This window comes from Lipophrys pholis (genome assembly GCF_963383615.2).
Source record: "Lipophrys pholis genome assembly, chromosome: 18".
Lineage (NCBI taxonomy): Eukaryota > Metazoa > Chordata > Actinopteri > Blenniiformes > Blenniidae > Lipophrys > Lipophrys pholis.
In genome coordinates, this window is record NC_137646.1 from 9,989,337 (window position 1) to 10,001,424 (window position 12,088).

General features: G+C 44.7%; 1 protein-coding gene across 1 annotated transcript; it reads right to left on the minus strand.

The window, feature by feature from the left end:
• Positions 1-7,687: 7,687 nt before the first annotated feature.
• On the minus strand, positions 7,688-9,449 carry LOC308124068 (uncharacterized protein). The gene is made up of 5 exons (XM_080486870.1): positions 9,386-9,449; positions 9,239-9,306; positions 8,690-9,147; positions 8,395-8,544; positions 7,688-7,984 (listed from the first exon to the last, which is right to left on the minus strand). Exons 3-5 carry the CDS (start codon positions 8,793-8,795, stop codon positions 7,740-7,742), a joined length of 501 nt encoding a protein of 166 aa, XP_080342996.1. The 5' UTR covers positions 8,796-9,147; positions 9,239-9,306; positions 9,386-9,449; the 3' UTR covers positions 7,688-7,739.
• Positions 9,450-12,088: the final 2,639 nt, after the last annotated feature.

Consider the following 12,088-nt stretch of genomic DNA (forward strand, 5'->3'; position numbering starts at 1 on the left):
GCAGAGGGAGCCCCCCGAAGAGCTCGCTCCCGTCGGCGCTCACGGAGACAGTTGTCGATCTGGATACTGAGGTCTACGAGCTGATCGAGGTTCACAGTTCGGTCTTGGGTGGCGATTTCATCCTGGAGATGATCTTGCAGCCCATGATAGAACGTGGACTGGAGAGAACTGTTGGAATAATCTTACGAAAGGTTATCACATTCATTGTACCAACATTCTTTCTCATCTGCTACGACTTGTATTTCTCCACTGTGATCTTTTATGGTAAGGAGGAATGTGGTCTGCAGATGGGAAGTCCCTTGAAATCAGATAAGATGAACCCTAATAAAAGGAGAGGTTTTTCAGAGCGGGTTGGAGATTGTAACTGAAACACTCTCTGTCCGTTCTCCTCGCGAGTAAAACCATCTTAACTTGTGTGTGTTCTTCCTTGCAGAATTAATAAATGTTCAGAGGTTGGACCTGACAAGAACGGTCATTCCATCCGCTCCCAGCTGCCAGGGTCTGGAACTCAATGGCGAACTCTGCCACACTGTGGGTCCCCTGGCGAAGGAGGGCGAGTCGGTCGCTGGAACTCCCTTCCCTGTACTGGGTGGTCGAACATCTTCCTCATCTCAGAAAAAAAAATTGCAGGAGCTGCAGGTGGAGTGAGAGTGAGGGTAATTGTTCCTGTTATGCATCACCTTGTCATTTTCTGTTCGATTGGCAGGGAGTGTTGGCTGGTGGTGGAGCGGAGAGCGGTGCTCAGAGCGGAGAGCGGCTAAAACCAACTACTCGACGGAAAGAACCGGATCCCTAAACCGAAAAGGTGATTGCCTTCCAGTTTCTCTCTGTTTGTGCTATGTTTGCTTGCTTTACTTTTAGCTCCTATTAGCACCTGTTTAGTCATGGCTTCTCCCTCCTCTCCTCCTATTTTTTCTTGCTCCAAATTTCAGATGTTTAGCTACACCTCGACCTCAGTTACTGATTCAGGGACCTGTGAAAAGTGTAGCTTTATTGTAGCATTTGAGGCGAGGCTGAGTCAGCTTGAGGAACGTCTCCTCTCTATCGAGCTTAGGGCTAGCTCTGTAGCTAGTAGGCCAGGTTTAGCTGGAGCGGAGCATTCTATCTTAGCAGCGCAGGTAACTGCTAACTCTAGCTCCCCCTCTAAATGGAGATTTAAACGAATTGTAATCCACTGCGGTGGAAATGACGTTCGCCTGAAGAAGTCTGAGGTCCTCAAAGCTAACGTAGAGTCAGTGTGCACATACGCGCGGACCATTTCAGATGAAGTCGTTTTCTCTGGCCCCCTCCCAAACCTCATCAGTGACGAGATGTTTAGCCGCACGTCATCCTTTAACCGCTGGCTGTCAGGGTGGTGTCCCAATAACTCGGTAGGCTTCATTAATAATTGGAAGTCCTTCTGGGGCAAGCCTGGTCTCATTGGGAGGGACGGCATCCATCCCACATTGGATGGAGCATGCCTCTTATCTAGAAACATACTTAAAAGCTTAGCTCCTCCATCCTGATGTACCAGAGTGGGGACCAGGCAACAGAGACGCAGTCCTACACGCCTCTCTGAGTTTCCCTCTCGGCAGTCACCAACCATAGCTAACTTAGTTAAACATCCCATAGAGACTGTGTCTATCCCTCGGACCACCACAAGTATAAAACTATCTAAACCTAGGAAAACAACTTCTGACTACAAAAACTTAATCCGTATCAAGCGTGAAACTAGACAAAATCAAGACAAAAAAATTTAATGTGGTTTCCTAAACATTAGATCTTTATCATCCAAAGCTCTTCTAGTCAATGATCTGATAGCCGAATACAACATTGATCTCTTTGGATTAACAGAAACCTGGCTACGTAAAGATGAGTATGTTAGTCTAAATGAAGCCTCCCCTCCAAGTCATATTAACACTCAAATAGCTTGTGAAGGTGGTCGAGGAGGGGGCGTGGCAGCAATCTATAACTCTCACTTACTAATTAATATTAACCCAAAATCCAACTTTAGTTCTTTTGAGAGTCTGAGCATGACCATGCGACACCCGTCAAATAAAATAGTAAATTCTGTAGAATTTGTAATTATTTATCGTCCTCCTGGACCTTATTCTACTTTTTTAACTGAATTCTCTGAACTTTTGTCAGATCTAGCCCTGACTAAAGATAAGGTTATCATGGTAGGAGACTTCAATGTTCATGTTGACGTAGAAAATGATAGTTTCAGTGCCAGCTTTAGATCTACACTTGACTCTCTAGGTTTCTCTCAGGTAGTAGACGGCCCTACCCATAAACATCTCCACACCCTAGACCTCATTCTAACTTATGGTTTGAGTATAGAGCATCTGACCATCTCTCCTCACAATGATTTCCGGTCAGATCACTTCTTAAAAACCTTTGACTTTGTTCTAAATAGTTATAAACCTCCGGCTAAAGCCGTGTTAACCAGGTCTCTCGCTGATAACATAGTAACTAAATTCAAGCAAAGAATTCCCTCTGCCATAGAATCAGTAGTGAATCTTCCTGACACGTATACTGTTGCTAGCTCAGACATTGAATATCTAACAAACAGTCTGACAGATATGCTAAAAACAACGCTAGACGACATAGCTCCTCAAAAAATGAAACTGAAAAAACAGGAAAAGTCATCCCCATGCTTTAACTCATCAACCCGCGAGCTTAAACAACGCTCCCGTAGATTAGAAAGAACTTGGTGTTCAACAAAAACAGACATAGATTATATAGCCTGGAAGGATAGCTTCAAAACTTATAAGAAAGCTCTGAGTAGAAGTAGAACTAATTACTACTCATCATCCTTAATAGAGGAAAACAAAAACAACCCTCGGTTTCTTTTCAGTACTGTAGCCAAACTGACCAAAAACCAAAATAGCGTTGAGCCCACCATTCCTATCAATATATGTAGTGAGGACTTCATGAAGTTCTTTCAAAATAAAATTACAACGCTTAGGGATAACATCCATCAAACCCTACCGTCCGTTAGCCCCATAACAGAGGAACTGGTTAAACCTAACAGTTTTTTGGAATGCTTTCAGCAAATACAACTAGCCGAACTAAATTCCCTTATTTCTTCTGCTAAACCAACTACTAGCCTGTTGGACCCAATTCCTACTGGAATTCAGAAAGAGGCACTGCCACTAATCAATAATTCTATACTCGCAATTATTAACCAGTCTCTAACAATAGGTTATGTGCCACAATCCTTTAAACTAGCAGTTATTAAACCACTCATTAAGAAGCCAAACTTAGACACAAGCCTTCTCTCAAACTACATGCCGATCTCCAACCTTCTTTTCCTGTCAAAAGTTCTGGAGAAAGTAGTCGCTAAACAACTCAACGCTTATCTGCACGAGAATAATCTGTTAGAGGACTTTCAGTCCGGCTTCAGAATGAACCACAGTACAGAGACTGCACTGCTAAAAGTTACAAATGACCTTTTAATGGCCTCAGATAGAGGTCTTCTATCTGTTTTAGTTCTTCTGGACCTTAGTGCCGCATTTGATACTGTCCATCATAATATACTTTTAAGGAGATTAGTAGATGCCGTCGGCATTAAAAACTTAGCCTTAAACTGGTTTAAATCATATTTATCTGACCCGTTTCAATTTGTTCATGTGCATAACAAATGCATGAACGGGTCCTGTGTGGAGTACCAGAAGGCTCCGTCCTCGGACCGATATTGTTTAATCTCTATATGTTGCCATTCGGAAATATTATTAGGAAACATTAACTTTCATTGTTATGCAGATGATACTCAGCTATATTTATCAGTTAGAGCCAATCAGGCCGACCAACTTGTTAAATTAGAGTCCTGCCTCAGGGACGTTAAGTCCTGGATGTCTATCAACTTCTTAATGCTCAACACATCCAAGACTGAGGTTATAATCGTAGGTCCTACAAAGCTCAGGGATAACTTTTCAGATAGTTTGATTACCTTAGGTAATATTACTTTAACCTCTAACAGTGATATTAGGAACCTGGGTGTTATTTTTGATCAGGATCTGTCCTTTATTTCCCATGTTAAACATGTCTCCAGGACAGCCTTCTTCCATTTAAGGAATATTGCAAAAATTAGAAACTTCTTGTCCTTCAAAGATGCAGAAAAAATTATTCATGCCTTTGTGACTTCAAGATTAGATTATTGTAACTCCCTAATGTCAGGATGTCCAAACGCCTCTGTTAGGATCTTACAGCTCGTGCAGAACGCTGCTGCACGTTTACTAACCAGAACTGGAAGAAGAGAGCACATCTCCCCAGTCTTAGCATCCTTACACCGGCTTCCAATAAAATCTAGAATAGAATTCAAGATCCTTCTGATCACATATAAAACTCTTCATCAGAAGGCTCCGTCCTATATCGAGAAACTTCTAGAAGTTTATCACCCTCCACAAGCCCTTCGCTCTGAGGATGCAGGACTGTTGGTAATCCCTAAAGTCCTTAAAAGTAAAACAGGAGGCAGGAGTTTCAGCCATATGGCTCCTTTACTCTGGAATCAACTACCACCCTCTGTCCGAAGGGCCGACACCATTAGTTTATTTAAGAGTAGACTAAAAACCTTCCTCTTTGATAAAGCTTATCATTAGGAATAAAATAAGGACCACTAAGTTGAGCTGCTATAGGCCTAGACTGCTGAGGGGATTTTCTCTCTCCCATTAAAGGGAGTAACTCTACATTTGGAGGTTCTGTTTCTTGTCTTTCTTTCTTTCTCTCTGTGTAACAACATTACTGGAGCCACCAGATACTGCCGCCGTCTGTTTTTCTCCCTGACAGGAGGGGAGCAGGATCCAGGAGATCAGACCCAAGACTCCCAGAGTGGAGTTACCACAGTCCTACTACCCGACCCCACCACAGCACCGTGACCCCTACACAACGGCACGGCCCTTAAACTCCAGACTGAGATTGGTTCATCAGACCAACGCTCATCATAGACTTTTCTTAGTATTTGTACTTATGTCGCCTGTCTGCCACTCTCCCTCTCCCTCTTCTATTCCTCTCTCTCCCTGTCCTATCCCATGTACTTCTCCCCCCAACCGGTCAAGGCGGATGGCCGCCCTTCCAGAGTCTAGGGTCCGCCCCACGGTTTCTTCCTGAAGAGGGAGTTCTTATGAACTTCTCTCCATGCGAGGGAGTTTTTCCTGGCCACTGTTGCTTGTTACATCTGCTTGCTTTGGAAGGGTTTAGTTGGGTTCTGTTGTACTCTATCATTGTGTGGCGGAATTGGGGGCTAGATCACTAAGATTGTGGGGGGAGCTTAGAGCCGAGTGGAAACTTGTTCCATAAGACTCAGCAAGTTGCTGACAACGCCACCCGGGGAATTTCACCCGGAATTTCAATTGTTCAACTTCTGGTCACTACTTCAGAGGCACACAGGTCCATTATACCAAGAGGCAAGAGACGTGGTTCCTTGACACTACAACATCTTTTTATTAACAAATTACAACATCACCCATAAAAACACTCGTAAAATAAAGGTGGAGGTGTTCCAGATCAGAGCCGGCTTACCTCGGGGCAGTGTGTCGACGGGGGTGAGTGGATCCCAGGGGGAGGTCACCGGGTGAACGCTAGCGCCACACACACACACACGCACTCTCACACACACACGTGACGGGAAGAAAACAAAAGTGGGCCCGGGACTCGCACAGCACAAACAAGAAGAGGGGTACCACCACCACGGACTCTAGTCCACCACCGTAGGGGCTCAGCGTCTGAAATGGAGGGATATAATGAATAGGGAACACTCAACACAGGAAAAGAAAAGAAATGAAAAGCAAAGACCATATGATAGGTGACAAACAGCCACCTATAATATTATAAAACAAGTACAAAGGAAATGATATTTTAACTAAACAAAATGATTACCTACACAAACTGAACATTAAACCAAAACAATAAACATAACAGAAAGTCAACCACAACAACATAATCCGAAAACAGTGTAACCCAACTGCGTACACGTTTTAAAAGGAGGCGGAAGCTCAACTTAAAAGGCAGTGGTTTGACACAAAAGGTTAAAACCAGAACGGGCAGAACCCGGCCCAGCCGTGGCCGGCCCGGCAGCCGAGATGAGGCTGGAGTTTACACGGCTAAGAGCGGGGCTGGAAGTCCGGTGAGGCAGTAGTGAGGCAGAACAGCTGGTAGGCAAATTAGCCGGGAGGCAAAGCAGCGGCGAGGTGCACCGGCCCAGTAGCAGCCGCAGCTCTCCAATGCAGCCACTAAATGTAAACAGGGATCACAGGGGAAGCTCACATCGAGAGCCAAACACCTCATTTACTGACTGGCACCATTAAAGCCCCGTTTCCACAGTGCCCCTTGGTACCGGTACCGGTCAGGTACTGGTTACTATCCGTAACCAGACCCGTATCAGTGCAGCGTTTCCATTACACGGGTAACGGTTTGAAATGTAGGCGGGGTTATGAACGGCCGCGTAATCACACAGGATGTGACGCCATTACGCAGCGGTCAACGCGGGAGAACTCTAGGAACAAACATGGAGGACTATGAGATCGTCGTGTGTTTTCTTCTGGATTTTTGCTTCCTTGCAAAACCGGAGAGCCGTGAGGAGGAGAGGTGGGAGGAGGAGGAGAGATGGGAGGAGGAGGAGAGACGACTGCGGGAGAGAAGAAAGAGGCGACGCAACCGGATAACTGTACTTTACTTCAGTGAAAATATAGAGCATACTTTTACTTTCACCCCATGACGTTTGGCCCCAATTATCTGTAGTTTTTACTCCATTGCATGTCTAAAATGCACCTCATGATTAATCAGCCATTAAAATGTCACCTTCATAAAAATGTTTTTTCAATAGTTACTACTAGTAGTTGTTTTACCGCTGCAGAAGCCATTTGTACTTCCTTTAGTTTATTGTAGTTATTGGGAAGAGATAAATTTCACCTGTAATTATGATTATGTCCTTTTCCCCTTTATTATTTTAAAAGTGTTTCCAATTGTCTTATATCACTGGCTTTTAATTAAGATTAGATAAGATATCCTTTATTTATCTCACATGTGGAGAAATTTGCAGTGGTACAACAGGATAGTAAAAAAGAAAGCACACAGCAGAAACTAGAAAAAGTTAAAAATACAATATAAAATAGAAATAGATTGATGTTTAAATGTGCTGTTATGTCTCCCAGGTCATCCTGGCAGCGCTGCAACAACACCGCCACAGGCCTACAAGTTGGGCTGTCACTCGAAGCAACGACTGGTGGGAGAAGATAGTGCCTGGCTTCACAAGCACACAGTGGCTGCAGAACTTCTGGATGTCTGAAGAGACCTTTCGCTACGTGTGTGGGAGAGTTTGTCCGGCGATGTCCTAAATGCATGAAGTATTTGTAAATAGAGCTGTATATATTTGAAGAACCTGTTTGGTGTTGTGTTATTTCAAAAACCTGTTTCTGTTACCTGAATTAGTTTTGTTTTTCTTGTTCTACTTGTTTCAGGCTGCATTAAATCTGCAACACTGATCTTTGCGCCCTTGTTGTCCATCCACAAGCCAAACAAATCAGAAAGCTCACTGCTAACAACCCCATACAAGTTTTTCTGAAAGCATCTCACAGAAAAAATAATCTGAATTGTAACAAGTTTTCATTCCAAACTTTTTCCTCACAAAATACGGCTCAATTCACACCACAGTCAGAGTGGAGACCTCCAGCACATCACAAGTGTTGACCAAAAAGTAGATGCGCATATTGGGGTGTGAAAAAACTATTTATTGGAACATATTATTTGCATATTTGAACCGGCTATTCCTTTGGCCCTGTGCCACGCTGGGCTCTCAGGGCCTGGGCAAGCAAAGCCACCCCCTGGCGCCGTTCCTCCTGCCTCTCCTCCTGGCGGGCCCGGACCTCATCCAGACGTGTACGCTCCTGCTGCTCCATTTGCTGGCGCTGAAACTCCCTATTGAGGTGTGCCTCCCGCTCATCTGAGGCCTGCATCTCCCTCAGGAGCTCTGTCAGGTGGTGGTGTTGCTGCTCCCGCCTCCTCCTGCCTAAACAGCAAACGGCGAAAGAACTTTGCATTGGACAGTAACAATATAATAATACATTTAATTTGGCAGCGCCTTTCACAGTACTCAAGGACACTTCACAGAAGTATAAATATACAAAACAGTGAATATGCAGCTTGAAACGTCACAAGGATGTGTGGGAAGACACTGCCAGTGTGGAGCCTATCACCTCACTGCTCTGCACTTTAATTGTTTGATCATAATCTGTTGTTGAGTGACGTTAAGCATGAAAATAATAATATAAACATCCAGCTGCAAAAACAGCAGAAAATATATCAGTACTCTGCATCATTAGGTATGTATCACAGTATTTAATGTAATGGTGCATGTATATACTTCTACTTAACAGAATACCAGTACTGCAATAACAACATGTAAAAGCTACTCCTTACCCGGGCGCTGCTGGAGCGACACATTCCCAACCCCTGGACGAGGTGGTGAGGCTGGTGGTGATGGGGTTGGGAGTGACGGTGTGCTGCACCGCCCCTCCACACTACTGGGTCCAGGGGAAGTGAAATCCTCACCCATCGACTCACTTCCTCCTGCAGAAATGTAAACAAACCACACGTTCAGACTGCGCCGATAACTGGGGCTGAAGCTCACTAGCTAAGAGCCGCGTGCTAAAGCTAACAGGCTCGCGCCTCGCGTGAATACAAAAAGCATGGATTTCAGAGTTTAAAAACTTACCATCTCCCTCCACCAGAGACTCCAGCAGGGCCGTGGCGCTGTCCAAACCGGCTTCTCTTCCCTGACTGGCCGGTCTGTGGCCATAAATTTGGTCCATGGCGTCCATCCACCGCCAGTGCAGGACTTCTACTAAAGCCGTTACACCTCATCCTCTCCGACACCGCCCTGAAGGTTTTCTCATTCCTTACTGCCCCGTCTAGCTCTTTTTGAATTTGCTCTTCTCCGATTATGGAGAGGAGCAATTGCACTTCTTCAGTCGTCCAAGGATCCATTCTTCACTATCTTTACTGATTTGAAACGGCGGGCTTGCCGGTAGAGTAGCGGTTGGGTTGTCACAGACCAATCAGCAGACGACAGTGTTGAAGCTCCTCCCCCTCATATCCGGGAGGTTGCGCCTGGTATCCCAAACGGAGGGGTAGCGAGAAATGGTTACCAATGGCACCTGTTGGTATCGGTAACTGTGACAGTGGAAACGCACACCAAACGGTTACCACAGGTCCTGTACCGGTACCAAGGGGCGCTGTGGAAACGGGGCTTTAGGCTACATACCTCAGGGACGCGGTGTGCCACACCTGGGAGGGAAAGCACGTCTGAGCGTTGTAGCCACCCGTAGCTTCCTACAACATCAGCGAGCTTTAATATACGGGTCACCTCCGTGCCTTGAGAGGCTATAACTGGACAAAAAGCGCAACCTACCAGTAGCAATCCACAACGTGATGCGAGTTCAACCAGCTCTGAGAGTCACGATGTTTCCGGAAGTGCGGAGCGACCGACAGGGGCGTGCCCTCAGCCTTGGAGAGAGAGAGGGCGCACAAGGAGACCAGCCCCCCGCTTTATAGTAGGGTGGACTGCCCTGATTGGTTTACGCCTCCCTCTTAGCCAGAGACTTAAACCACCTTAAATAGTATTGTCCCAGACAGGACTATTCTGCTACAATTGTAAGAGTGCTTTGAGATGTTTGTTGATGTGATTTAGCGTTTTACAAATAAAATTGAATTGAATTGAATTGAATTGAATTGAATTGTTCAGACGGGGAGAAGGAGAATCTTCTAACACAAGCAGCCAGTAGCTCTGACACATGTGCAGTCTGCGTGCACAGATCATGCGGTCGACCGCAGATGGTCGGAGCCTAGTGCACAGGGTGGATGATGATTGTGACGTCGGGCGTCCTGTGCACACACAAAAATTTCGGGCCAAAGCCGACCGCAAGGGGCTCCAATGTGGTCCCACCAAGGAAGGTCATTGAATAGGAGGGTTTTTTTTGACATTTCATTGTATTTTGCACCAGATTAAAATTTTCTTTATGTTGAGATTGTTATCATTTTCAGTACTAACTGTTTGAACTTGCAAAAATATAGACAATTTCATTCAATACACTCTGACCACAACAAAGAAAAACTTTCTCGTGTAAATTTAAAAGTTATTATAGCAATATTTCACCAGTCTGGCCCACTCTGGATGAATAAATAAATAAATAAATACAATTTTATTGAATAATTATCTTGTATACATCTTCTATACGTATGTATATATGTATTTATATTGTATTCATCTTGCCTTGGTTCAGTTATGTGCTTTTAAATAACCATAACATATTTGGTGTTTGGTTCATGGTCCTACAATTTGTCCTCGTGACCCGTCCCTCCGAAGAGAGGACACCTGTCTTCAGGGGACACTTGCTCTTGGATTTTAGGGCGTCCCTACATCACAGGTTTTATTGTATACAAATAAATACATAATCATAAACTTACTTCACAGTATACACACAAATATGCATTCTTTTATACAACATTTTACAAATTCAAACAGTTCAAATATTTATTATATGGATGGATAAATAATTAATAAATAAAGTGAACAATACAGGCGGTCAAAATACTATACAAACTTATAAATATAACCAATATAATTTTTTTCCCTTTTTAATCACCAGTTTAAAGCAGAGCGAGTAAAACAGCAGAGCAGCAGAGCAGTAAACAAATGCGATTTTGATTGCGTTGATCTTTCTTACAGAAGAATCTTTTATGTTACCCTTACATTCATTTTAAAGCTTATCTTAGAAACAGACAAGAGCAATTTTTCTGGACTCATTGGATTTTTCTGAACTCATCGGATTTTCCTGGACTCATCGGATCGGACTAGGGGGGTGCAGAGCCTATGCCCGAACGGGCGAGAGGTGAGGTTGCAAACCCGAACAGGTTCCCTCACCTTCAGCTCTGTATCTCCCACCATACTAATTGCTGGAGGCACCATCCAAAAGAAACCATGCTTTCCGAGGATCATATCTTACTCCAAAAAGCCAATAAGACGATCACTGACTTTAAAGATGATATTTGACGGCTCTCCAGAGAACTGGAGAAGAAGGACACCATGTTGTCTAGCTTCATGGAGGTAGATTCTTCACCTGTCGGTCTCCAGACCCTGTACAGGCCTTTGAGGGTGTCAGCGAACTTTTCTCCTCCCTGACTGGTGAGAGGCCGCCAGGTCTTGGCAGCCTCAAGCAATTGAGAGTCCATGTGGCGGAGGATGAGAACGGGGTTCCCGTCGGCACCTGAAACTCGATCATGGGCAGGGTGTCAACCTTGTCAGGTTTAATGAGAAGGAGGAAGAGGGGGAAGAGGAGGAGGAGGAAGAGGAGGAGGAGGAGGCCCCATTTTTAGGGCTTCTCAGGAGGCCGGTCAGAGTGTTGTAGATTCCTCCAGCCCGTGTGTGATGTGGTGACGGAGATGCAGCAAAGGCCAGGAGCTGATCATCTTCATTTTTCTTTCACCCATAGAAGGAACGGGCTGAGTCTGCGAAGCCGGCGCCGCAGCGACGTTGGAGGGGCAAGCGCAGTGCCGGGGAGGGGCCCAGTCGTCTATGACGCTCCGCAAGCCTCCAGAGATAGCAACCTCGATACAGAGAAGGAATGCGTGTGTGTGTGTGTGTGTGTGTCTCCCAGCATTTGGAGGAGGAGAAGAAGAGAATGGATTGGTGTGAGAACATGCTTTTTCTATTTCAGCAGGGGTTTTTTTTCAGTTCAAAATCTTTTACACATATATTCACATTTTTAGTTCAGTCAGTGCCATATTTTTTTTGTCAAGTCTGCCACTATCGAGAGGTCCAGTCCACTTCATTATCCTTGTTACCTCCGGAGGATTTATTATTATTACCCATTACTGACAGCTTCGCCCAGTTTTGTCAGTCTTCAATACGTACGTCGACGTATTGGAATCTGATAGCCTCGCCCGGTTATATCAGTCATCAATGTATATGCCGATACATTGGAATCGTATCAATAACTGACAGCTTTGCCCAGTTTTGTCAGTCTTCAATACGTACGCCCACGTATTGGAATCTGATAGCCTCGCCTGGTTATATCAGTCATCAATGCATACTGACTTTGAAAATGTATCTCTA

What these genes read in the sequence shown, in the direction of transcription:
- LOC308124068 (XM_080486870.1), bottom strand. Translation starts at nt 8,795, where the DNA reads ATGGACGCCATGGACCAAATTTATGGCCACAGACCGGCCAGTCAGGGA. An exon ending in GTCTCTGGTGGAGGGAGATG is followed by an intron (nt 8,545 to 8,689) that starts GTAAGTTTTTAA and finishes ACATTTCTGCAG; the next exon opens with GAGGAAGTGAGTCGATGGGT. An exon ending in GTCGCTCCAGCAGCGCCCGG is followed by an intron (nt 7,985 to 8,394) that starts GTAAGGAGTAGC and finishes TTTGCTGTTTAG; the next exon opens with GCAGGAGGAGGCGGGAGCAG.